At 53.7% G+C, this 26472-nt stretch overlaps 1 protein-coding gene across 1 annotated transcript; it reads left to right on the top strand.

Moving 5' to 3' along the window:
- The first annotated feature begins 5386 nt into the window (after nucleotides 1–5386).
- On the top strand, nucleotides 5387–9196 carry LOC139669293 (zinc finger protein 3-like). The gene is made up of 3 exons (XM_071549742.1): nucleotides 5387–5519; nucleotides 7055–7133; nucleotides 7321–9196. Exons 2-3 carry the CDS (start codon nucleotides 7088–7090, stop codon nucleotides 8151–8153), a joined length of 879 nt encoding a protein of 292 aa, XP_071405843.1. The 5' UTR covers nucleotides 5387–5519; nucleotides 7055–7087; the 3' UTR covers nucleotides 8154–9196.
- Nucleotides 9197–26472: the final 17276 nt, after the last annotated feature.

Raw genomic sequence — 26472 nt, 5'->3', positions numbered from 1 at the left:
AATTGTCCTGCAGCTTCACCCTCCAGCTCTATCTCCTTTTCAGCCCTTTTCTCAGCTTTGCCCACTGTTCTTCCTCAGCTGGGGAGGGCAGATATCCAAAAATGTTGATCTGGGGGTGCAGAAGGGGATTGCTCTGCTCGGAGGGTCCCTGAGGTGACCTCAGAGAAGTCAAGAGGACCCCGCATGGTTCCCTCCAGGCCTTTTGATCATTTTCTTAATGTAAACCCTTCAAAAATAAGTGTCCTTGTAACCTAATCACTCACTACAGGGTTTTACCACAATTTATTTTAAATAGTTTTTCAGGTTTTTCTTGTAATCCATGGCCTGACAGCACCAGAAGAAAGGCTGTGGGAAGGGCAAGTCACCACAATATTTTCTGTAAGGTTATAAAGGTGACTGTGAGTAGAGGAAAAATAAGAATAAACTTGAGAGTATGGAAAAATACAAACAAAACATGAAAAAATGAATAAAATCAGAAGACTGAAAAAAGAAATTAACTATAAAATCAAAAACACAATAAAAAGAAAATTAGATAAATAAATTACTAAAAAATCAAACTAATGGCAGAGCTTTCCCTAGGGAAAGCTAGGGATTTTAGGCTTATCCTCTTTTACCCCTGTAGACCAAGGGTTGGGGTCACAGGGCACAGTGGGATAATAATTAATCAAGAACAATTTAATATTGAATAATTTAATTAACAATAGATTTAATAAGTGGTAAGTAAGATAATTGTAGATTTAATTAACAACTGAATAAAAATAAATTATGTAGTTAAAATAAAATAATTAGAATTAAAGTATTATTTTTAAATACTTTACTGTTTGTTCATATTCTAACACAATACAAATATTTTGGTAATTATAATAATGACAATAAATAATATAAATACATAATATATATTATATTTCCATCATAATATCTATATTAGCCCATGGCAGTGAAAGGGAGGAGGAAGAAGAGGTGGAAGTGGAGGAGGAGGATGTGGGGGATGTACCCTTCAGGAGCCCTTGAAGCACCTTCCTCTCTCCCCCCAGAGCCCCTTCACACTCCTCGGAGCAGCTTCACCCTTGGCAGTGACTCTTTGTGACTCCTGCGGCCTGCGGTGACACATGGACAGCGACTCAGAGCCTGAAGGGACACGAGCCTACCCCCCTGCCAGGCTCTGCTCCTGCTCCAGAGGGGCCAAACCCCCCGTTATCCCGAATCCCAATGTTCCGGGGGCAGGGACAGGGCACTGACCACCATCTGTGCCAGCCCTGCTGTGCCCCGGAGAGGCCCTGCTGAGTGACGTCCCTCGGCCCCTCTGCCCCATCTCAGGGGGGCTCTGCTTGGGGGGATGGGTTTGGAGGGACCAATGTCCCTGATGGGGCTGGAACCCTTCCCTGCAGGAAATCCTGGGGAAGAAAAGGATCCTCTGTGGTTTTTCCTGGCCAAACCCCAATGTTCTGTCCTCAGCTTTCCTGCCCACCCCCAGCCTGGGGCACAGTTGTTGGCACAGGCAGGTTTTGTTCGTATCACCCCATTTCCTTGGGAAGGATGGAAAATACAGCCAGTGCCCAGGGACACCGTGCAGGGCTTCACCTGCTCAACAGGGCTGGGGGGGCCCTCAGACACCTCTGGGATCACTCCAAACCTCCCTGAGGAAGTGCCGCTGTTGGGGCTGCAGGGGGAGATCCTCACACGCTCCCATGGGCAAAAGGTGCCCCAGAGCAGCCAAAAGAGACATGCCATGAGTGACTGTGTTGGAAGGGGCTGCTGGGGCTGGTTCCAGTTGGTTCTGGGCACGGGCATTTCCATGGCAACTGCCAGGGCTGTGTGATGGGGGCCCTCCTGGTGCCCAGGGGCCACTGTGACACTGCAGGACCCCCTGGAACCCTGGGGCCACTGTGACACTGCAGGACCCCCTGGAACCCTGGGGACACTGTGACACTGCAGGGCCTCATGGAACCCAAGGGACATTGTGACACTGCAGGACCCCCTGGAACCCAGGGGACACCGTGACACTGCAGGACCCCCTGGAACCCTGGGGACACTGTGACACTGCAGGGCCTCATGGAACCCAAGGGACATTGTGACACTGCAGGGCCTCATGGAACCCAAGGGACATTGTGACACTGCAGGACCCCCTGGAACCCAGGGGACACCGTGACACTGCAGGACCCCCTGGAACCCAGGGGACACTGTGACACTGCAGGACCTCCTGTAACCCAGGGGACACCGTGACACTGCAGGGCCCAGGGGACACTGTGGCACTGAGAGAACCAGCCAGCCCAGCCTGGCACTCAGCAGCAGCACAGGGGGCACTGCCCACCCCTGGCGCCACAAGAGGAGCCCAATTGGCCTCTCTGTGTCCAGCAGCAAAGGCAGACACAGCCCTGGCACAAGGGACAGCTGCAGCTGCTCCTCACTGTGCCCAGCAGGGCACACACACGCACCCCCCGGCAGAGCAGGAGGCACATCCAGCTGCTCCTGAGCCAGCACAGGCACAGCCCCTGTGTCCCTCCAGGCCTGCACAGCTCCCTCTGTCCTGGCATCACTTTGGGCAGCTGCCCTACAGCTCTGGGGCTGCTTCCTGCCATCTCAGCTCCCTCGGGGAGATGTGAAAAGACTCCAGGAGTGGCCTGGGAGGAGCCTCAGATAGATCCTGGGAGATGCAGAATTTGCAAAAGAAGAAAAATCATCTTGGGTACCTGCCTTGGAGGAGTCTGGGGCTGATACACAGCATTTCAGATCCAGAAATCAGAGAGAAAGATTCCAGGACAAGTCTTGGAGGAGTCTGAGATAGATCCTTGAAGATCCAGGAACTACAAAAAGAAGAAAATCATCTCTGCAATCATCCCTGGAGCAGTTTGCAGCTGGTACCAGGGATTTCAGGTCCCCAGGAGAGAAATGAAGACTCCAGGCAATGTTTGAGAAGGCTCCGGCTGGATCCCAGAGGATGCATTTCCTTCCAAAGAGAAAAATCACCTGGAGTACCTGCCTTGGAGCTTCTACCCAGGATTTGAAGTGTCTGAATCAGAGATGAAAAGACTCTGGGGGATCCCAGGAGGAGTCTCTGGTGGATACCAGAGTAGAGAGCTGCTTTCAAACCAACAAAAACATCTTGGGAATCTTCCCTGAAGGAATCTGCGGCTGCTCCTGGGAAGTCAGCTTCCTCGAGGAAATGTGAAGGCTCTGGGACTCACCTGGGTTGAGTCTTCAGTGGATTTCACAGTAAAAAATTAACTCCAAAGCTGGAAAAACACATTGGAAACCTTCTTTGGAAGATTCTGGGCCTGTGGACAGCAACTCAGGTCTCAAAATCAGAGCTCAAAAGACTCCAGGAGAATCCTGGGAGGAGTCTGGGGTGAATCCAGGAGGACACAGTTTCATGGAAAAGGGAAAAAAATCCCCTTGGGCAGCTTCCCTGGAGGAGTCTGAGACTGCTTCCTGGGATCTCAGCTCCTTAGAGGAGATCTGCAAAGACACCAGGAGATGCCTGGGAGGAGTCTCAGTCAGATCCTGAAAGATTCAGGATACACAAAGAAAAATCATTTTGGGTCCCTGACATGTAGGAGTCCAGGGCCACCACTCAGGATTTCAGGTGCCCAGGTCAGAGATCAAGACTCCAGTTGTTGTCTGAGAAGGTTCCAGCTGGATGCCAGAGGATGCATTTTCATTCCAAAGCAAAATATCAGCTCAGATCCACCTGCCCTGGAGCTCTGGGGCTGTTTCCTGTGATCTCCTCTCCCCTGAGGAGGGGCAGGGGAGGGGCTGGGCCTGGGGAGGGGAATGAACTGGAGAATAATCAGGAAATTATTGTTTAATCTATTTGTTCTTCCTGTGTGGAAACAAAAGGCTTAATATGATCAAAGGAGATAAAAAAGTCAATAAATTACAACTTTTAGGACTCTGTCTATGGTGTAGTAATTGCTCATATTTAATAGAATTACTAACTAGAACTGAGTTAATAGAATTATTACTCTATTCATCTATTAATATGTTTCTATAGAATTGTACTCCATACAATCATTGTACCTTACTGGTCATTCCCTGGGGCCTGGGGACCTATAAAAGATCAGGTGACCTTGATGGGACATAAACAAGGGGCATCCAAAATCAAGGGAATATCTGAGTGGAAATGGCCTCAAGTTGTTCCAGGGGAGGTTTAGATTAGTATCAGGAAAATGTTTTCATGGAAAGAGTTTTCCAGCCCTGGCACAGGGCAGTGATCGAGTCACCATCGCTGGAGGTGCCCAAGAACACGTGTGGAGGTGGCACTTTGGGACGTGGTTTGTTGGTGGCCATGGCAGGGGTGGGTTAATGGTTGGATTTAATGACCTCAGAGGGTTTTTCCAGCCCTGACCACTGGAGGGTCATGAACACGAGATGGTCATGGCCATGAGATGATCATGACCTTGATGTGATCAAACCCATGACGTGACACTGACCATCTGACCATGAGATGCCACGACATGACCACGACTATGAGGTGACCAAACCCACGAGATGGCCATGACTGTGACCATGAGGAATGCAGGGAGAGGAACATCCATCAGGACACAGACTAGCATTGGGAATTCACTGGGGAGAGTGGATCTCACCTGCTCCCTCCCATTGTTTCTTCTGGTGGCATCAGCCCTCCCCCCAGTTCCACCCCAAATCACTTAATTCCACTCAAAAGTCCCTTAATCCCTCCTGGAATCCCCAGAATTTAATCTCAAATCCCTCCAACTTCACCCCAAATTTCCAAGATTCCACCAAATTTCACTTAATTTCACAAAAAATTCCCTTAAATCCACCGAAAATTCCCTTAAATCGACTGAAAGTTCCCTTAACTCCAGTTTAATCTTCCTGATTTCATCCCAAATCCCCTTAATTTAGCCTAAAATCCCCTTAATTTTACGTAAAATCTCCTATTCCACCCCAACTCACTGGCCCCCCAAGTGCCCCCAAATCCCCACCGGCCCTCCAAGTGCCCCCTTGGAGCCCCAAATCACGGGAAAGGGACCCGTGGGAAGGGGGAGGGGATGGAGGGGCCAGGGGTGGCTTGGGTGGGGGAGTGGAATTGGGGGTCTCGGGGGGATTGGGGGCACTTGGGGATCTCAGGGGGCATTTGAGGCAGTTTGGGGTCCGGGGAGGGGATTTGGGGACACTTGTGGGCTGCAAACGCGGCTGCGCCGGGGGTTCGATGGGGCGATGGGAGTTGTAGTCCCGACCGGTAAAACAAAGGACGGCGGGGCATGACGGGAGTTGTAGTCCAGTAAAAGCTCAAAATGGCGTGGGCCTACGGGTCTCTCTCCTGCCGCCGCATTCCTGGACGCTGATTGGCTGAGAGTGGTGACGGGCGGGCCCCGCGACCAATGAGAGGCGTCAGAGACGGAGGGCGGGACCGGCGACGCTGAGGGCGCGGTGAGGGAATGGCGGCGGATTTTGGTGGGTTTTGGAGACTCAGGGCGGGTTTTGGGGGTCTCTCATGACCCGCCCACGCCCCACAGACCCCCTTGGCGCCGTGTTGGCCGTGAAGGTGAAGCAGCCGGGTAAGACCCTCCCCCCTCTCCAGGTTTCCACTATGGATTACTGGGTGTTTTAGGGGTCCGAGGGGTCTATTCTTCTCTAACGTTCTGCTCGGGGTGCTCGGAGACCCCCCTCTAGGACCCCTAAACGAGGAGCCCGGAGAGGGGGCACCCTCAGGACCCCCGGCATCCTGGAGAGGGGGGGGGAGCCTTGGGAACCCACCACACCAAGCAAGAGAGTCAGAGGTGGAGGGACCCCTGGGGCTCCAAATCCCAACCAGGATCCCTAACTCGGGGGATACCAGAGAGGGGGAAACCCCAGAAACCCAAAGTGAAGAGATCGAGCAGGAGGGACCCCCGGGATTCTCAGGACCCCCGGCAGCCTGGAGAGGGTGAGGACCCAGGAGAGGAGGGACCCCCAATACACGTGGGAACTCCAGCAGCCTGGACAGAGGAGACCCCCCAAAACCCCAAAGTGGAGAGACCAGAGAGGGGGAACTCCTGGAAGGGTTTTTTGGGGCTGATTCTTGGTGTTTTGAGCTGAATCTTAGGAGTGCAGGGGGAACACAGTGCTGGGCAAGGGGGTTTTCAGGGGGTCCAGGTCCATGGAAATGAGGTTGTAGGGACTTGGAGAAGTGGGTTGGGGGGTCTAGGGGGACCCTGTGCCCAGGAAAGGGGGATCCAGGGATCCCTGATGTCGGGGAAAGGGGGGTCATGGGGTAGGGAGACCCAGAATGGCCAGAAAAAGGGGTTCAAGGGGTCCTGCCAGTGTTCAAAAAAGAGGGGTCTGTGGTCTGGGAAATGGAGGAATGGGGTCCTGGGGCTCCCAGAGTCAAGGAAAAGGGTGGTCTGTGGGCTGGAACAGGCAGGATGCCCAGGAAAGGGAGTGCAGGGGGGTGTTGGTGCAGGGGCATCCCAGTGCCTGGGAATGGGGGATCAGGAGGGTCCCAAAGTAAGGAAGGGCAGGACTGGGGGTGGGAAGAGGTGGTTGGGGGATGCTGGGGGTCCCTGTGCCCAGAAAAGGGGAGTCCAGGGTAAAGGAAAAGAGAGTGTGGAGTCTGGGAGAGGCGAGATGGTTGGGAAAGGGGGGACAGGAGGGTCCTAGAGTCAAAGAAAGGGGGTGTGGAGGTGACGTGACCTGCGGATGGCTGGGAGTTGGGCCCGAGGGCCCCTGAGGTCAAAGAAAAGGGGGATCCATGGGCTGGGAGAGGCAGGATGGGCAGGAAAGTGGGGGCAGGAGGATCCCTGAGTCAAAGAAGGAAGGGTGTGGGGGCTGGCCCATGGGAATGGCCTTGCAGGGGGGGTTCTGGAGCCCTGGCAGCCTGGAGAGGGCAGGGACCCTGGAGAGGGAGGATCAACAATACGCAGGAGACCCCCAGCTGCCCAGACAGGGGGGACCCGGAGAGGCCAGAAAGGAGAAACTCCTGGGAGGGGTTCTTGGTCTGAATCTTGGTGTTTTGGAGGTTTTTATGGACACAGGAAGCCTGGTGAGTCCTAGAGATGAACTTCGGCAGGAGGAACCACCAACTCAATGCACTCACACCTTTTTTTTCCCCAAGAAACAAGATTTCTCCTTCCCAAACCTTGGCAAGATGGAGGAAGAGGCTGTGAGGAAGATGCCCCAGGACCCCCAGGCAGGTGAGGAGGAAGTCAGTGCCCCTTTGCCCCTCTCTTGTGCTGCACCTTCCAGCCCAGCACGGCCCCGGCTGCAGGACAACCCCGCTGCTGATGCCGTCCTGCCGGGGCTGGGTTTGGGGGGATGTCCTTGGTCTTCCCTGTGGGCCGGAGGCAAATCCCTGCCTGTCCTTGTTCATTCCTGCCCCAGGCCCTGAGCTGAGCACAGAGGACAAATCCCCACAGCAGAACCTCATGGCAGAGGCTGTTTTGAAGGACTCCACAGTGCAGGAAGTTTCTGGGGAGGGAAAGCCACAGAGGTGCCCCAGGAGGAGAGGCTCCAAATCCAGCCCAGGGTGCTCTGAGGAGGGAAAAGACCCCCCGTGCCAGGGTGGCGGTCAGAGCTTGAACCACAGCTGTGACCTGGTGGTCAATGAGCAGCTTCAGACAGGGGAGAGGCCCTATAAGTGCTTGGAATGTGGAAAGAGCTTCAGAGACAGCTCCACCCTGAGATGCCACCAGCATACCCACCACCGTGGGAAATGGCCGTACACATGTGGGGAATGTGAGAAGAGTTTTAGGGACTCCACCGACCTCATCCGCCACCAGCACATCCACACAGGGGAACGGCCCTACACGTGTGGGGAATGTGGGAAGAGCTTCAGCTGGAGCTCCACACTTGTCTCTCACCGGCGCATCCACACCGGGGAACGGCCCTACACATGCTGGGAATGTGGGAAGAGCTTCAGAGACAGCTCCACCCTCGTCACCCACCAGCGCATCCACACGGGGGAGAGGCCCTACAAGTGTGGGGAGTGTGGGAAGAGGTTTCAGAGGAGCTCAACTCTCCTTGTGCATCAGCGGACACACACAGGGGAGAGGCCCTTCCGCTGCACTGACTGCGGGAAGAGCTTCAACCTGAACTCCACCCTCGTCACCCACCGGCGCATCCACACAGGGGAGAGGCCGTACAAGTGTGGGGAGTGTGGGAAGAGCTTCACCCAGAGCTCTGCCTTGACTTCACATCAACGGACCCACGAGTAAGGGAAGCCCTACAAGGGCCCTGACTGTGGGAACAGCTTTGTCTGCTGCTCCATCACCCATTGGAGGACACGTGTTGGATGATCCACAGTGAGCCACTTTGGGCACAGACCTGGTGACCCATGTTCGATAACGACTTGATGACCAACATTCCTGATGAGGCCTCTTTAGCAGAGACCTGGTAACCCACATTCCATGTGATCCATGCTGGGCAGTGCATTCTGTTTGTGTGCCCAGATTTTGGTAGTGGGAGTACTCCACAGATGGGTGCTGTGAGCAGCTGCCAGAAGCTTCCCCTGTGTGCAGCACCTGTCCGAACCCCCCTGAAGGTGACTCAGGTTCTTGTTAATCCACTCCCTGGGGCAGATTACATTTACTTTATCAATATATCTGTATATATGGGGGTTAGAACTTCTTCGTTTCCATGTAAAGTACGTTTGAAGAAGTTTTGTTTTTTGTCTATAGTGATATAAAAGCATAAAAATAACACTTTCCTTCCTGGCTCCAAGCCCAGCCTGTCTCCTCCGGGGGTGAGTGTTCCCCCCTCTGCCCCTGGACAATTCCTTTGCCCATGGGCAGCAAAGCACCTGCTGCTTTTGCAACTGAAGATTCCCACTGAAAGTGGCTTGATCCCACCCAAAAATTACTATTGTTCTTATTTTCTCTATGGAATTCTGGGACATCCGGTGCCAGCCCTCAGCTCTTGACAGGCTGAGGCTTGGTCTTGCCCTTCTGCCTTTGCAGAGCCAGAATGTTTGCCATGCTCAATAAGTTGTTACCACCCCTCACAGAAGGGAAAACACTGAACTCTTAGAAACAGAAAACTAGTAACAAAAATTCAGAGAATACCGAAAATAACCTTTTGCTCACAGGTGGCCCTTTCATGTACTTCTCTTCTGCCTTCCTGTGATCGACATTATCTACGGGAGCAGTTCTGTAGGTGATGGCCTAAAAAAGCATTTAATTAATTTATAATAATTCCACAAAACTAAATCACAGCCAGGGATTTGAAACTGCCTCAGGTGAGCACAGCTGGAGAAATGGGCTCCTCAGTCACTTAGAAAACTTGGCTGAAGCTGCTTGTTGTGTTCCTGAAATTCTTAAATAAATAATAAAACCTCATCCTGTAGCATTCCCAGGGAAGTATTTTTATCCCCACATTAAGGTATTCTTTGCTGATTTTTTTCTACACAAGTAATGTTCTCCTGGGAAAATTCCTGAGAAAAACACCAAGTATATAAGACAAGTAACTAAAGACAACCAACCCATCCTCTTCCACATAAGAAACCCTGAGAACTTGCCAAATTAAAATAAAACGCAGAAAACAAAGCTTTGAAGCATTTCCAAAGTAATTAAAATACGCCAGAAAATCATCATTCTGCCTTCATAGACCACAAGCTGCCTCAATTTCTCCTTAGTGTGCTTAAAAATCAGTATTTAGGCGACTCGGGTTGCAGACAGGTGTGAATATTCCTGCCCAGCTCAGCTGTGGGAAATCTTCCAAGTTTATTCCACGCAAATCCTGACAACCGAAATAATAACTAATAGTAATTCATGTTATTTATTCCCTCACTGTCAGTTTTCCCAGTTTCATGTTTGCTCCCCTCCGACAAAAGTACGTTGGTTCTAAACCTGGTACCCAGGGAGGTGCTGGAAGTTTGGCTTGTCCTGCTTGTCATTGTGCTTCCTCCAGAGAAGGACCCAGTGTGTCCAGGTGCTCTTCATCCCCCAAGGAGCATTTCTGTAGAGGGCACAGGCTTTCTGGGCATCAGGAATCGTGTCAGCCCAGGGGACTGTGTCCCACTTGTTCACATTTCAGACAAATGTTTCTTGGTGCCTCTTTTGTGGCCCATAAACCCCCAGTTGGTGTTTTCCCTGTCCCTCTGTCTCGGGCTGAGGCCCCTCCTTGTGCCTGCTGGGGAAGGTCCTCGGGCCCCACTCTGGGATCCTTCTCCTGCATGGGGAGCCTGAAAGAAAGGCCAGAGCATCTCTATTCCAGTCACAAAGGGTCCCACACCCAGGACTGCACAGGCACGGAAGAAAGGGAACTTCATTCCAAGAGAGGATTTTTACTCCTTCCCTGCCCAAGAGGATGAAAAGCAGCACACTGTAAAACCCAGCTGTGTTCCTGCTCCCCTCTGTGGCTCTGCCCCCACTCAGCTGCTCCCAGTGTTCCCAGTAAAGCTTCCCAGTAAAGCTTCCCAGTTTTTCCCAGTGCTGGTTACTGCAGGACAGTTGGGGAGGCCTGGGGGGACCCCGCAGGGGGCTGAGCTTGGCCAGTGGGAGGGGGAAGGACTGGTCTCTGATTCCCAGGTGGGGAACAGGGACACTTGTGTGTCCCCCTGGTGTGACCCCCTCTTTTGGGGGCTCCATGCTCAGCCCCCTCCTCTGAATCCCAGTGACTCCCGGAGCTCTGCCAGTTCCCCCCAGTCTCTCCCAGTGGACCTCCTTGTGTCCATCTCGGCAGTGCCATCGAACACCAGCCCCTCAGCCAATCAGAGCACGGTTCTCTGATGACTCTTCAGTTGCCAGGCAGACCGGCAGCATCAAATGCCCCGCCAGTACTTTGCCTCCCAGTTCCTCTCATTTCATTCCCTGTCCATTCCCTGTGCCCCCCAGGGCATCCCAGTCCCTTTCAATCCATTCTCAGTCCTGCTTAGACAGAGTTTATTACAGAGACCAGCAGCTGAGTCCCAAGGCTCAGAAAGGGCTCCCTGGCTTTGTAAACTTTTGCTCAGAGAGGACCCCAGAGGTGGCTGGATACAATCCCAGCCTCAGGTTATGGACACGGTTTGAATTGCAGGAATAGAGAGCTGCAATTGAATGCCTTTTGTCCCCCAGGTTTTAATGATGGCAAATCAGATCTATTGATATAAAATCAATTCTTTATTAATACAAATAAATCAGGCAAAAGATTTGAAGCAGAATTATTTAGCACACAATAGAAACGCTAAAACTACCAGTACTACAGTGTAAGACACAATCCTAAAGGAATTGCTGAAGCAATTATGGTAAAGCAATTATACTGAAAGCAATTATACTAATATATTATACTAATATTATTTACTATATTATATTATATACTATGATATACCATATATAGAATATTACTGTAATATACACTTATATGTACTTATATATACTTACAAATATACTTAAATATGCTTTTTTATATATCATATATAATATATACCTACTATAATACTTGACTATGAATACTATATTATATACTATATTGTACTAATATTATATAGTATACTAATATTATACTAACTCTACCAATTATACTAATATGTATATGTATGGCCAAACTTCGAGAACGAAGATTTGGGAAGGGCTTTCCCCATGTGGGGGTGTGCCCTTCGAGCCTGCACAGTGGATTTTTTAGGTGAGGCACAGCCTGCGCAGAAGCGGCCCCACCGTTTATGTCCCAGGGTCCATCTGCCACGGCCGAGCGAGCTTGGACGGTGACAGTGAAGTCCTCTGGACTGTCTACAGCACCCGGTACTAACCAGGGCTGACCCTGCTGAGCATCCGAGATCTGACAAGATCGGATGGCAGGGAGGCATTTAACTGCCCGGTACGGTCTCCATTGAGACTCGAACTCACAACCTTCTGATCAGAGTCCAGAGTGCTCACCATTACACCACGGGACTGCCCCTATACTAATAATACTAAAAGCAATTCTACTAAAGCAATTATACTAAACACAATTATACTAATTAATTATATATTATACTAATATTATTTACTATATTATATACTATGATATACTATATATACAATATTAGTATAATATACACATATATCCTTATATATACTTACAAATACATCTACTTTTTATATATTATATATAATATATATCTGCTATAATACTATACTATACATACTATATTATATACTATATTGTACTAATATGTAGTATACTAATATTATACTAACTCTACTAATTATACTAATAATACTAAAAGCAATTATACTACAGCAATTATAACTAATGGCCCAGGGTGCGGAGGTGCCATGACGGTTGTCCCCAGACCAGGGCGGTCCTGTCCCACCCCCATACCCTTCCCCCGCCCTGCCGGGGCAGACCCTGCCAGTCCTGGCGCGCCACAAGCCGCGACTGCCGTTCCCGGAGCCCTGGCATGACTGGAGGTCCAACAGAACTGTGCCAGGCTCTTCAACCCGTTCAGCCCCGATCCCTGAGCCTCTACGGGCTATTTGGGGTGCCCATCATCCACTTTGCTCCGCCCCTCAGCCCAGTCCTTGAACCCTCCCTCAGATCCCCTCACTGGATTGAACGGTTACTGACAGGTGTTTTACCCTATCCCTCCTGAGGTTCCAACCTCTCCCAAGCCCTTCCCCCAAACTGACCCCTTTAAAGGTCGGTTCCCCATTGAATGAAGGCCTTTTGGATTGCCCTCCACCTTGTGTGTGGTGTGGCCTCTGAGGAGCCGTTTTCCCCCCAGCTGGTTCCCGTTCGTGTAAAGGGATAGACTGACAGTCTTTTGACTCTGGTGGTTGCCTCACCATCAGGTTGTAAATTTTGGGTTGGAACCACACTGGTTCCAACCAGGAGTCCCTTCTCAGCCCAGCACTAATATATTTGCAAAGAGGGCACCGTTTGCTTGGACATTCCAGGAGGGGATGTCATGCCACAGGCCTAAAGTCAACTAATCTGCTCATCCCAATGAATTATCAAGGTCAGCTCTGTATCCAGATGGATGTTCCTCCCCCAGGGTTCACCCAGGTGCCTACAGGGAACCAGGAGGATGAGGAGACCACCAGCCCGGTGGCTTCCCCATGTGTGTCACAAAGAATGTTGGTCATCAGCTCAGAAGGCCCTGGCAGAGTTCTGCCACATGTTCCCTGCTGGTTCTGCTGAAAATGTAAAGAAAGAAATGAGAGAGCTGCAGAGCCTGTTGGAGAAGGGAGGCAGGAAGCACCCTGAAGAACTGACCCAAGGAAAGCTGCACCTCTGCCAGGCTCACGGCCAGCAGCAGCACAGCACTCTTAGAATGCCTCTTGATCTTGGCTGCATGGGACGACTCCTCAGAAACAAGGTTGTCTGAGCTGCCAGGGATCTGACAGACATATCCTGGTCTGTCTCCAAGGGCTGGAGGGCTGTGACCAAAAGACACAGAGCCAAGGTAAACCCCCATGTCCACAGAGACCCTCTGGATTGCTGAGAGACCATGCTCCCCACTCACCACTTAGAATTTCAGCCTGACTCTCCATGGTCTGGTCGCTCAGGTGCCGTGAGATGAGTCCTGGGCACAGAGCTCCATCAGCCCCTGCTGCCCAGCCTGCTCCCAGCAGCAGCACCCCCAGCCTGCCCGTCCTCCCTCTCAGCAGGGCTGAGCCCAGGAGCCACCAGAAGTGTACGGGAGTGGGAGTGAGGAAGGCCTGGCCCACAGGGAGGTCAAGGCCCTGCCCAGGGTGGCCGGGGCTGGGGCAGCCACAGAGCTACCCCTCGTTACTGCTGCAGCAGCAGGACAGTGGCCAAGCTGCCCAAAGAGGCACCAGAGGGGCTGCGACTCACTGATGAACCTGACGGCCGCCAGGCGCACGTCATTCTGAGGGTCCTGCAGGTATGGCAGGCTCTGCTGCAGGTACTCTTCAGTCCTGCTCCTGCTCTTCTTCAGCTGCAGAGAGAACAAGGGATGCCTCTCAAGGCTTGCCACGGACTTGACCGGAGCAGCGCCTCCTGCCAGCTCCCCCTGGTACTGAGAGCCCTCCTGTCCTGCTGGGTGCAGGCAGGGGACAGGGCCTGGAGAAGAGACCTCAGGGTCTGTTCTTGAGGGCAGGAAAAAGCTCCAGGCCTGCTCAGCTACAGAGCCCACAGCCCAGACACAGGTCGGGGACAGCCCTCCCCCAGCCTGGGCCCTGGGGCTTGTCCCTACCAAGCACGCTCCCAGCTCCCACAGCCGCTCTCTCTTCAGCAGGTGCTGCAGCGTCTTCCACCGCAGGAGCTCTGAGACACCAAGAAGGGCTTCCCTGGAAGCCTGCAGGACAGCATTAGCTCAGAGATGGCACCAGGGGCTGGGCAAGAAGAGCTCTTGCCTTTGTTCCCGGGGTTATCCTGCCCTTAGGAAGCTGGGACATGTCTAGCCGAAATGCCTGGGAGCCTTTTGGGGACAGCTCTGGGGGACAGGGCTTGAGACTCAAAGGCCTGGCCTCCAGAACCTTCAGGAACAGTGAGAAGCCTGTGGAGTTGCACCTGTTAAGGCCTTGGTGGCCTTGGGCTGCTGCCCAGGCCTGCAGGAACAGGTACGGCAGGTGCTGGGAATGACCGTGCCAGCGTGTCTGCCCCTGCTCGTGCTGGCTCCATAGGGACTTTTCCCACAGGCTCTGCTGGCAGAGCCCTTGCCCTGATGCCCAGAAGCCCCGGGCTATGTCAGTCCACTCCTCTCTGTGTCAGTGCTCAGCCTTGACATCTGTACCTCGGCCACACTGGGGGTCTGGTCACTCATGCGGAAGAGGAGCGGGACCAGTGCCCTCTGCACCTCCTTCCTCATCCTCTTCTCATCCCTCCAAACCACTAACTCCAGCAGGTATGTGAACATGCAGATGGAGATCTCTCGCAGCTCACTGCACTCCTGGGGAGAAGGAGGAAAAGGGAGCTTTGGAAACAGCATTCCCTGCCGGGGGTGAGGTGGGACGTGGGCATGACTGTGGTGAGGTCAGATGCTCCAGCATCAGATCCCAGAGAAGCAGTGCTGGCCTGCAAGGCCCAGAAGCCATCCCAGGAGAGCCCAGGGGAGCAGAGCTGCCGCCTGCAAGTGCTGCTTGCAGGGCTGGGCTGCAGGGCAGCTTTCTTTGCCCAGTGCCCATGGGAGGGGCTGAGGCTCCCACATCAGCCTTACCGAGTCAAAGAGGGGCAGGAGCCTCGCCACCAGCTGCACAGCGATGGAGCTGGCCTTTCTCTTCTGCAGCTGACCCAGCACATTTCGCAAGACCACGAGGATCTTCATCTTGGCATCTTCCCTGCCATCTTGCAGGATCTTCATCATGCCCGGCAGGAAGACTTCAATATTTCTTGCCTGTGTAAAGAAGACAATTTCTATTGGGTGAAAATATCTGTCCTGAAAAGCCCCCCAGGAGTCAAACCCAGGCCCTGCCATGGCAAGAAGGGCATTTAGAGCAGTGAGCACCCTGCTTTGGAGCAGTCTGGCCCCCAGAGCAGACCAAGCCACTGCTTTACACACAGGCCCAGACCCCCTTTCCCACCGTGGCTGCCCATGACAACGTCCTGCTCACCATCTCGGCTCGCTCTGACAGCCCCATGAGGCCTCCGAGCAGCAGGTTGGCCGTCACCACACTGGGACAGCCCTGATGGCTCTCACCGTTGGACTCGTCCCCTGACTGCTCCAGCTCAGCCTGCCTGGAGGGCAACTGCAGGAGCAAACTCAGCATGAGGGGCCGGCAGAGCCTGCAGGGCTGGTGGGAGGGGATCAGGGCCTTTTCTGTGCACTCACAGCCCTAGACTGGGTGTGGGACCCTCTTGCGGAGCAGCTGAAGCTCTGTCTCTGCAGCAGCTTGGCAAACTCCTTCAGGACCTTCTCCAGAACCTCAGGCATGGAGGACATCAGCTCCCACAGTGTGGGCGCAGTTCTGCAAGGCAGAGCACTGTCAGCAGGTCTGCCTCAGCCCCAGTGCTGTGGCCCAGCCCAGCTGCCCAGAGCCTGCCCCTTGCAGCCCCTGCTGTGGGTCCCCGGGGCCCTGCCCAGGCAGGCAGCACAGGCCTGAGGGGTGTTCCTCGTGGGGCTGCAGCACCGTGCTGGCTCTGGGCTGGCTCAGCCAGCTGTGGCTCTGGGAACCCAACCAAGCCCCCCAGGCTGGAAGGTGTGGGGAAATGAGAGCCTGCCTCTGCAGGGTGTCCTGCAGCGTTCCTGGGCTCTGACAGCCAGAGAGTCTCCGGGGCCCTCTCCTCACATGGAACAAGCCCACCCTCAAGGCTATCAGGGCCAGTACCTGTCTCTTCCAAGAGCAATCTCACACAGGAGGTTGACCACTGTTGTGGGATACTCGTGGGTCAGCAGGAGAAGCAGTGACTCAGCTTTCTCCCAGGCTGGCTGTGTGTTGATGGATTGCAGGTTCTCCAGGATGCAGCTCACTATCTTGGGCACCTGGAGGGGACACAGGTGAGGATGGTGCTGCCCCTGGAGCACAGCCGTGTCCTTTGCATTCCTCTTCTCTGCCTTTGGGTGGCTTTGGGTGCCCAAGTCACCTGTGTTTGGCATGAGGAATGCAGGGAGGAACAAGGCTCGGCAGGGCTGAAGGGCAGGACAATCCAGCCACAGGTCACTTACATCTGTCAGCCAGAAGGCTGGATCTTCCAAGGCCACATCCAGCATGCTGCTGGGCACCTGCTTGTCATGGATGCTGGCATCGCTCATCGCCCCAAGGGCCACAAGGATGACATCTGCCCTCTCATGAGACCAGAGGTATTGTCCAAATGCCTATGGCAGGAAGGAAGGAAGACACATCCCAATGAGTGCCCTGTTGGTACTGCTTGGCTGAGCAGCATGAGCAGCCCTGGCCACAGCAGAACCCACAGCAAAGCTGCAGTGCCTACAGTTCCTGCATGGGAGAAGATGAGGAGAGAGGGTCCTCCAGGTGGTGGAGGAGGGCTCATGGGCACAGGGTGCTGGGCCCAGAGATCCAGAGGACTGGAACTCCTCCTGGAACTAAAGATGGTGCTGGGACATTGGACTGCAGTCCTCGTGTTGTCCCTGCTCAAGGATGGCAGGAATCCTCTGGCAAGGGAGGTGAGGGCACGCCAGCCCCACTGGTTCTGGGTCCTTTTCCTCTCATGAGTGACCTGCTGATGCCACACACAGGAGTCCCAGCAAGGGCACAGCTCCTTACCTTGGCACAGTCCCTGGCGCTGGAGAAACACAGCGAGGAGGTGGTCACAGCTTCCCAGGGGAACTGGCTTTCTGTGTCCTTTGCTCTTGATTCCACTAAACAGCAGGGGAAACACACAAGAGTCAGCAAGGCAGAGAAGCTTTGCCAGCAAGCTTATCAGAGCACCCTGAGATCTGCTGGCAAAATGGCAGGACAGGAGAAGTCAGGATTCCTGGAGGGCATCAGGAATAGCTTCTTGCTACAGGGGCTGGAGGGACCAGCCAAGGTGTGGATCTACTCTTCCCTACCAGGGAAGATGTGGCTTTGGGACATGAAAGTCAAGAGGAGCTTTGGCTGTGGGGCCTACAAAGCTGCAGGCTTCAAGATCCTGAAAGGAACAGGAGGAGGAAGAGCAGCAGCAAAGAGATCCTGGCCTAGAGAGCGCTCAGCTTCTGCAGCAAAGTGGCAGCTGGGATGCTCTGGGAAGCAGCTGGGAGGGGCAAAGGAGGTCAGGAAGCAGATCTGTGGGGACATATCTGAATGCAGAGGGATGAAGCTCACAACTGCTCGCACTGTTTTACTTACAGATGAATTCAGCCAGAGCAAAAAGAGCATGGAAAGCTGCATAGCTGGTTTGTTCCTTGGAAAATCGGAAAAGGAGGAGATGTCCCAGCAGCTTTCCTAGAACTGGCAGTTGGGTCTCTCCAGAGCAGACAGCTGCAGAAACACCTCTTGGAACTCTGAGACCGGCCTGGATGAGGGAGGCATGAGCAGAAGGGCTGAGGGCAGGAAGTTGGTGCCAAAGCCCCTCACCCAGGAGCGTACCCAGGGCTGGATTCCTGGTGAGTTCAGGCTTTGCGAGCCCTGCTTGCCCATCTGTCTGGGCAGTCAGATGGGCAGCAGCCCTGGCATGGAGAGCGGCAGGGATGAGGGCATGGCCTGTCTGGAGAGGGCCTGGTCCTTACCCGCAGAGTGGAATAGTCGGACAGCACACGGATCAGGACATCAATCCTCCCCACAGCCCTCTCCCTCACAGCTTCTCTCTCATCTCTGGTAAAGTCCAGCAGCATCTGGCCCAAGAGAAGCTGCTGGTGAGCCCCGGGAACAGACACCAACTGCAGCAGCAGCGCAGCAGCACTGTGGGGCCGGACTGGCAGTATCTCTCAAGGCTTCCTCTGCCCTTCAGCAAAGCCTGTCGGGGGTGTCTGCCCCTGGGATTCCTCCCAGGCCTGGCACAAAGGCTCTGGGCCAACCTTGTGGCCAGGCAAGAAGGCAGGTGCCACCCTCTGCAGCCACTGTGCTCCACAAGAGCCTGGTGCCAGCCCCTGCTTTCCCACAGGAGGTGGGCACCCTGCCCCCGGGGCACTCTGCCTGCTCGGCACTGCTCTGGGGACCACCCAGATTGGAGTGGGCAAACCCTTCCTCCAGGGAGCGCAACAGCCCTGGGATCCCCTGTCTTGGCCTGTGCCAGACCTCCAAGATGCCCTGCAGCTCCTTGCTGAGTCTGGAGGAAGAAAAGCTGAACACCACTGTCCTCAGCATGGTGTCCATGGAGTTCAGGGTCTGCAAGAAACACAGAGAGCAGTGGCAGTGATTCTGCAGTTCCTCCCACCTGCAGGAGACCCATCTCAACTCCCAGTGCCACGGGAAGAGGAGGATGCCCACACTTCCTGGGAGAGACATCGGAAGAGACAATCTTCTGGGGGCAGGACAGGCTGCGGCACAGGAGGCGGCCAGACCCGTGGGAAGGGGACAGAGGTACAAGGGTGGGAAAGCAAAGCTGAGACCCTGCCCTGCCTTGGATCCTTGATGCTGTGGCAGAGAACAGTTCAGAGGGGCTGGAGGCTCCTGGAGCTCCCTCAGTACTTACCTTGACATAGAGGGGAAGGTCCAGGTCCAGCATTTCTCTTTCTGGGGGAAGCCAGAAGATGCTGGAGAAACATGCAGACAGGAGGCTTTTGGTTTTGCCCTCCAGTGCTGTTTCCACCAAGCTGCGGGGAGAGAGCAGGGACAGTTGAACTCTGGTGCTGGAAGCAGCCCCTCGACAAGTAACGCAGGTGGCATCAGAGCTCTGGGGCAGGGGGCCAACGAGGGTTGGGCAGGAACCTTAAATCCTCAATAGCCAGCATGGAAAGATGCCGAATGTCTGTGCTCAGTCGGTCCCTTGGCTCTTCTTCCAGCAGCTCCTGCAGAGCACAACTGGGATGGCATCTGGCAGCTGCCAGCACCCAGTGCCTCCAGCCCCTGACTCACCCAAGCGCTGTACACCCAGGGTGCCAGTGCCAGGGGTTTGCTCCCTTCCCCAGAATGCCAGGTGTTCCTTCACCTTTATATGCTCTGCCAGCTCATAGATGTCACAGAACAAATCCAGGCCCTGGGACAAGCCAAAGCTCAAGGCACTTCTGCACAGGTGGCAGATGCTCCTGAGAAAGGGCACCTTGTGCCTCTCCTGCTGCCAGCCAGGGAACAAGAGACATGCAGAGGGAGTGTGAGAGGGCGGACACAGCCAGTGGGGCCACAGCACTGGGTGCAGTGCCCTGCAGGGGCAGCAGCTCTGCCCAGCCAGCACCGCTCCAAGCAGCCTGGCAGCAGAGCCCCTGCCGGCAGACACCAGCACAGCCAAGTGGCCACAGGTACCTTGTGGGGGCTGCTGACAAAGGCCACGATGGAATCCACAGCTTCCTGCTCCTCTTCATAGATGGGCAACCAGCTGGCATCTAATGGGGGGTAGAGCAGGGAGAGCTGCAGAGGGTGCAGTGAGAGCAGAGAGCAAAGGATATCTGCCCTCCAGCCCGCCCTGTGCCCGCTGCTCTGGCACAGCCCTCCCTTGTGGTTCCTGGCTGCAGGGGGCCCAGCAGAGCAGCTGCCATACCTGGCAAAGCCCCAGTGCCCCACGTTGAGGAACGCAGTGGCACACGGGCAGGGAAGGTGCAGGGTCCCACAGCATGGCTGCCTCCTGCCAGCCCAGCTGCCCCTCGCTGCCCGCAGCCCTGAGCCCCTCTGCCCTGCCCTCCTTTGGCACAGGCTGTGCTGGGGCCGGGCTCCAGCCCTGAGCAGCCCCAGCACTGAGGCAGCAGCAGGCCTGGCCCCCAGAATCTGTGTTGTCAGCTGGCCAGGAAAATGGCATTCTGGGGTGCTTTGGGCTGTGCTGCTGGGCCCCAGCCCTGCCAGCCCCACAGGGCCCCTCACTCACCGAGCTTCAGTGGCCAAATCCTGGTGCCCTCATCCGAGGATGAAAGCTGGAGACCTGCAGATGTGCTCTCCTGGGAAGCGCTGTCGTGCGTCCAGGCCTCCCTGGGCCAGGTGGGGGGTCTCCGCTCCATCCTGTGCAACAGAGAATGAGGGCAATGTTAGGATGGGCTTGGAGGGGTTTTGTGGAACACCTTGGCCAAAACACCTGGGGCAAAACACTTGGGCCAAAACGCCTCTGCCAAAATGCCTGACACAAAACACCTCAGGCAAAAGGCCTTGGGCAAAAGTGCTTGGGCAAAACACTTTGGCCAAAATACTGAAGGCTGAAGGCCTCAGACAAAAAGCCTCAGCAGAAGGCCTTGGGCAAAACAATGCAGCCAAATCACCTTGGGAAAATGCCTCAGGCAAAAGGCCTTGGGCAAAACGCTCTTGCGGAAACACCTTGTCCTAAAAGCCTCAGTCAAAATCCTGTCAGGCAAAAGGCCTCAGCCAAAATGCAGAACTGCTCGAGCTTGCGGGGCTGCCGGGGGTGGTGGGCAGGACGGGGCTGCACTCGGGGTCTTCTCGCAAGCGCTGTGCTCCTCTCCTATCCCGTCACCGTCCCCACGGACACTGTGGGACACAGCCACGCTGGCCACATGTGCTGCAGGGGGTGTCACAAAGGGCCCCACTGTGACAACAGGTCCCAGCGCTTGTTGATGTGGCACCTCCCCAGCAACGGGACCCAGTGACCCACCAGCAGGAAGGGACAGGCAGGGTGGCCCCTGGGGCACAGACCTGGCTCAGCCCTGGGCACCCTGACGCCCTCAGGGTGCCTCCAGGCCCCCTTTGGCTCTCATGTCCCCTCGGGATATCTCTGGTGCCCCAGGCTGTGTCCCAGAGCCCTGTGTTCAGACAGCACAGCACACTCCCAGGACATCCCTTTCCTTTCCCCACACTGCCTCTGCCCTTCAATGACATTAAATGCAAACAATTTGCTCAAGCTTAAGAAAAAACATGCTTTTTGTCACCTCTTCTCTTTGTCCCTCCAAGCAGGCAGAGCAGCTTTTCCCCGCTCAGCATCTCTGCCAGCCCTGCTTAGCTCAGGACCCTCCCCAGCTCCAAGGGCCAGGCTCCTGGGCATGACAGGAGATGTCATCTTGTGGCACAGCCCAGCTCTGGGGCCACACTGGCCACAGGGACATGCCAGGAGCTGCAGTGCTGCTGCTCTTGCCTCACTGTGTCTCTTGTACAGACTCAGAGCAAGGAAGCTCCCCCAGAGGCCAAAGGATTGTGGAACAGACCTTCAGGTAGTTATAGACAGTGATGAGGTCACCTCTGAGCCTCCTCTTCTCCAGGCTCCCTCAGCCCCAGCTCCCTCAGCCTCTCCCCATAGGGCTTGTGCTCCAGTCCCTTCACCAGCCTTGTTGCTCTTCTCTGGTCCCGCTCCAGCACCTCAATATCCTTTCTGAACTGAGGGGCCCAGAACTGAACACAGTACTCAAGGTGTGGCCTCACCAATGCAGAGTACAGGGGAAGGGTCACTGCCCTGGGCCTGCTGGCCACGCTATTTTTGATACAGGACAGGATCCCACTGGCCTTCTTGGCCACCTGGGCACACTGTTGGCTCATGTTGAGCTTCCTGTCAGTTAGTACCCCAAGGTCCCTTTCTGCCTGGCTGCTCTCCAGCCACTCTGTGCCCAGCCTGTAGCGCTGCAGGGGGTTGTTGTGGCCAAAGTGCAGGACCCGGCACTTGGCCTTGTTGAACTTCATCCCATTGGAATCAGCCCATCTCTCAAGTCTATCCAGATCCCTCTGCAGAGCCCTCCTGCCTTCCAGCAGGTCGTCACTCCCTCACAGCTTGGTGTCATCAGCAAATTTGCTGATGATGGACTCAATCTCCTCATCTAAATCATCAATAAAGATGTTAAACAGGACTGGACCCAACACAGACCCCTGGGGAACACCACTGGTGACCGGCCACCAGCTGGATGCAGCTTTGTTCACCAGCACTCTCTGGGCCTGACCCTCCAGCCAGCTCTTAATCCAGGAGAGGGTACACTTGTCCAGGCCATGAGCTACCAGCTTTTCCAGGAGTATATTATGGGAGACAGTGTCAAAGGCCTTGCTGAAGTCCAGATAGACCACATCCACAGCCTTCTCCTCATCCACCAGGTGGGTCACCTGATCATAAAAAGAGATCAGGTTGGTCAGACAGGACCTGCCCCTCCTAAACCCATGCTGGCTGGGTCTAATCCCTTGTCCACCCTGAAGGTGCTGCGTGATTGCACTCAGGATGAGCTGCTCCATAACCTTGCCAGGCACGGAGGTCAGGCTGACAGGCCTGTAGTTGCCAGGGTCCTGCTTGCAGCCCTTTTTGTGGATTGGGGTGACATTCGCCAACCTCCAATCATCTGGGACCTCCCCAGAGAGCCAGGACTATTGGAAGATGATGGAGAATGGTTTGGCAAGCTCTTCTGCCCGCTCCCTCATCACCCTGGGATGGATCCCGTCTGGTCCCATAGACTTGTTAGGATCCAGCTGGCTCAGTAAGTCACTATTTCCTCCTGGAATACAGGAGGGCTATTCAGCTCCCTTTCCCTGTCTACCAGCTCCAGAGGCCAGTTGTCTTGAGGGCCACCTGTCTTACTGGTAAAAACTGAGGCAAAGTAGGTGTTAAGTACCTCAGCCTTCTCCTCATCTTCCTTAACTATATTTCCCTCCAAGTCCAACAGAGAATGGAGGTTTTCCTTGCCCCTCCTTTTGTTATTAATGTATTTATAAAAGAACTTTTTGTTATCCCTAACTGAAATAGCCAAGTTTACTTCAAATTCCACTTTTCTTTCCCTAATTTTTTTCCTGCATGACCTAGCTCTATCTGTAAATTCTTCGTAAGTAGCCAGCCCTTTTTTCCATAGTCTGTAAACTTTCTTTTTATCCCTGATTTCTTTCAGAATCTCCCTATTTAACCAAGCTGGCCGTCTTCCCCTCCGGCTGGCCTTTCGGCACACTGGTATAGCCTTTTGCTGTGCACTCAAAATTTCCTTCTTAAAACATGTCCAATCCTCCGGGACCCCCTTGCCTTTAAGGGTTGTTTCCCAGGGTATGCTCTGAATCAGTTTTTTGAATAGGCCAAAATCTGCTCTCTGGAAGTCCAGAGTAGAGGTTTTAATAGTGGCTCTCCTTACATCCCTGAGGACTGAAAATTCTATTATTTCATGGTCACTATGCCCCAGGCGGCCTCCAACCACTACATCATCTACCAGCCCCTCTCTGTTTGTAAACAGTAGGTCTAGCAGGGCCTTACCCCTGGTACGCTCATTTACCAGTTGATGAAGGAAATTGTCCTCTATACACTCCAGGAACCTCCTTGACTGCCTCTTCTCTGCAGTATGAAGCTCCCAGCAGATATCTGGCAGGTTAAAGTCACCCACAAGAACAAGGGCTGGAGATTTTGAGACATCCACCAGCTGCTTGTAGAACAATTCATCTCCTTCATCATCCTGGTTGGGCGGTCTGTAACAGACACCCACAAGGGTGTCAGCCTTGTTGGCCTTGCCCCTGATTCTGGTCCACAGGCACTCAACCTTGTCACTGCTGACCTCAACTTCAGCAGAGTCAAGAGACTCTCTAAGATATAAAGCCACCCCTCCACCTCTCCTTCCCTGCCTGTCCTTTCTGAAGAGCTTGTAGCCCCCCATAGCAGCACTCCAGTCATGTGAGCCATCCCACCATGTTTCTGTGACAGCAACTATGTCATAGTTTTCCTGCTGCACTATGGCTTCCAGCTCCTCTTGTTTGTTTCCCATACTGCGTGCATTGGTGTACATGCACTTCAGCTGGGCCATTGATTTCCTTCTCAACTCGGGCTCTACGCCCTTAGGCTTATCTCAGTTGCCATCCCTTCCCCCTTCAAACCTAGTTTAAAGCCCTCAAATTAAAAAAAAAAAAAAGAAGCATGGGCTCGTGTCAGTTTATTACATCACCAATTACACCAGTCCAGACTCGAGAGTGGACCTAAGATTGTTACATTACACAAACCGGCTGCTTTTAAACTTATGACAAAGGACAGGTAGGTATTTCATGGTAAGGTAATCGTCTTGCATAAAGCTCCAGTGGTCCACAGGACTTAAAACCCGTGGACTTTCAGCTGATCATCTTTAGCCAGTCCAATCTCCATGAGGAACTGGCAGATGTTCTTGCGCTGGTCACCCTGCAACTGAATCACTTCTCCATATTTGGGGTGCTCAATCATAGTTCCATTGCAGGCAAATTTCTTCTTGAAGGCCTTCACCAGTTTCTTTTTATCGTAGTCATCCGCGATGCCCTGGACTGTAGCAAGGGTCTTCCTGCCATTGCACTGCTGGATCCTTATATGGATGTACTCCTCAGTGCCGGCCGGGAGCAGGTACTCGAACTCACGACCTTGTGATCAGAGTCCAGAGTTCTCACCATTACACCACGGGACCACCCCTATACTAATAATACTAAAAGCAATTCTACTAAAGCAATTATACTAAACACAATTATACTAACTATATATTATACTAATATTATTTACTATAATATATTATATACTATGATATACTATATATATAATATTAGTATAATATACACATATATACTTATATATACTTACAAAAATATATACTTTTTATATATAATATAATATATATCTGCTATAATACTATACTATATATACTCTATTATATACTATATTGTACTAATATTATATAGTATACTAATATTATACTAACTCTACTAATTATACTAATAATACTAAAAGCAATTATACTACAGCAATTATAACTAATGGCCCAGGGTGCGGAGGTGCCATGACGGTTGTCCCCAGACCAGGGCGGTCCTGTCCCACCCCCATACCCTTCCCCCGCCCTGCCGGGGCAGACCCTGCCAGTCCTGGCGCGCCACAAGCCGCGACTGCCGTTCCCGGAGCCCTGGCATGACCGGAGGTCCAACAGAACTGTGCCGGGCTCTTCAACCCGTTCAGCCCCGATCCCTGAGCCTCTACGGGCTATTTGGGGTGCCCATCATCCACTTTGCTCCGCCCCTCAGCCCAGTCCTTGAACCCTCCCTCAGATCCCCTCACTGGATTGAACGGTTACTGACAGGTGTTTTACCCTATCCCTCCTGAGGTTCCAACCTCTCCCAAGCCCTTCCCCAAACCGACCCCTTTAAAGGTCAGTTCCCCATTGAATGAAGGCCTTTTGGATTGCCCTCCACCTTGTGTGTGGTGTGGCCTCTGAGGAGCCGTTTTCCCCCCAGCTGGTTCCCGTTCGTATAAAGGGATAGACTGACAGTCTTTTGACTGTGGTGGTTGCCTCACCATCAGGTTGTAAATTTTGGGTTGGAACCACACTGGTTCCAACCAGGAGTCCCTTCTCAGCCCAGCACTGATATATTTGCAAAGAGGGCACCGTTTGCTTGGACATTCCAGGAGGGGATGTCATGCCACAGGCCTAAAGTCAACTAATCTGCTCATCCCAATGAATTATCAAGGTCAGCTCTGTATCCAGATGGATGTTCCTCCCCCAGGGTTCACCCAGGTGCCTACAGGGAACCAGGAAAATGAGGAGACCACCAGCCCGGTGGCTTCCCCATGTGTGTCACAAAGAATGTTGGTCATCAGCTCAGAAGGCCCTGGCAGAGTTCTGCCACATGTTCCCTGCTGGTTCTGCTGAAAATGTAAAGAAAGAAATGAGAGAGCTGCAGAGCCTGTTGGAGAAGGGAGGCAGGAAGCACCCTGAAGAACTGACCCAAGGAAAGCTGCACCTCTGCCAGGCTCACGGCCAGCAGCAGCACAGCACTCTTAGAATGCCTCTTGATCTTGGCTGCATGGGACGACTCCTCAGAAACAAGGTTGTCTGAGCTGCCAGGGATCTGACAGACATATCCTGGTCTGTCTCCAAGGGCTGGAGGGCTGTGACCAAAAGACACAGAGCCAAGGTAAACCCCCATGTCCACAGAGACCCTCTGGATTGCTGAGAGACCATGCTCCCCACTCACCACTTAGAATTTCAGCCTGACTCTCCATGGTCTGGTCGCTCAGGCGCCGTGAGATGAGTCCTGGGCACAGAGCTCCATCAGCCCCTGCTGCCCAGCCTGCTCCCAGCAGCAGCACCCCCAGCCCGCCCGTCCTCCCTCTCAGCAGGGCTGAGCCCAGGAGCCACCAGAAGTGTACGGGAGTGGGAGTGAGGAAGGCCTGGCCCACAGGGAGGTCAAGGCCCTGCCCAGGGTGGCCGGGGCTGGGGCAGCCACAGAGCTACCCCTCGTTACTGCTGCA

This window comes from Pithys albifrons, chromosome 3, assembly GCF_047495875.1.
Source record: "Pithys albifrons albifrons isolate INPA30051 chromosome 3, PitAlb_v1, whole genome shotgun sequence".
Taxonomy (NCBI): domain Eukaryota; kingdom Metazoa; phylum Chordata; class Aves; order Passeriformes; family Thamnophilidae; genus Pithys; species Pithys albifrons.
The sequence above is the reverse complement of the archived record's forward strand: the minus strand, read 5'-3'. Positions and strand labels throughout refer to the sequence as shown.

Excerpts from the sequence above, each read along its gene's own strand:
- LOC139669293 (XM_071549742.1), top strand. The coding sequence starts at position 7,088 with ATGGAGGAAGAGGCTGTGAGGAAGATGCCCCAGGACCCCCAGGCAG. Across the intron at positions 7,134-7,320 it reads GCCCCAGGACCCCCAGGCAG|GCCCTGAGCTGAGCACAGAG; the intron begins GTGAGGAGGAAG and ends TTCCTGCCCCAG.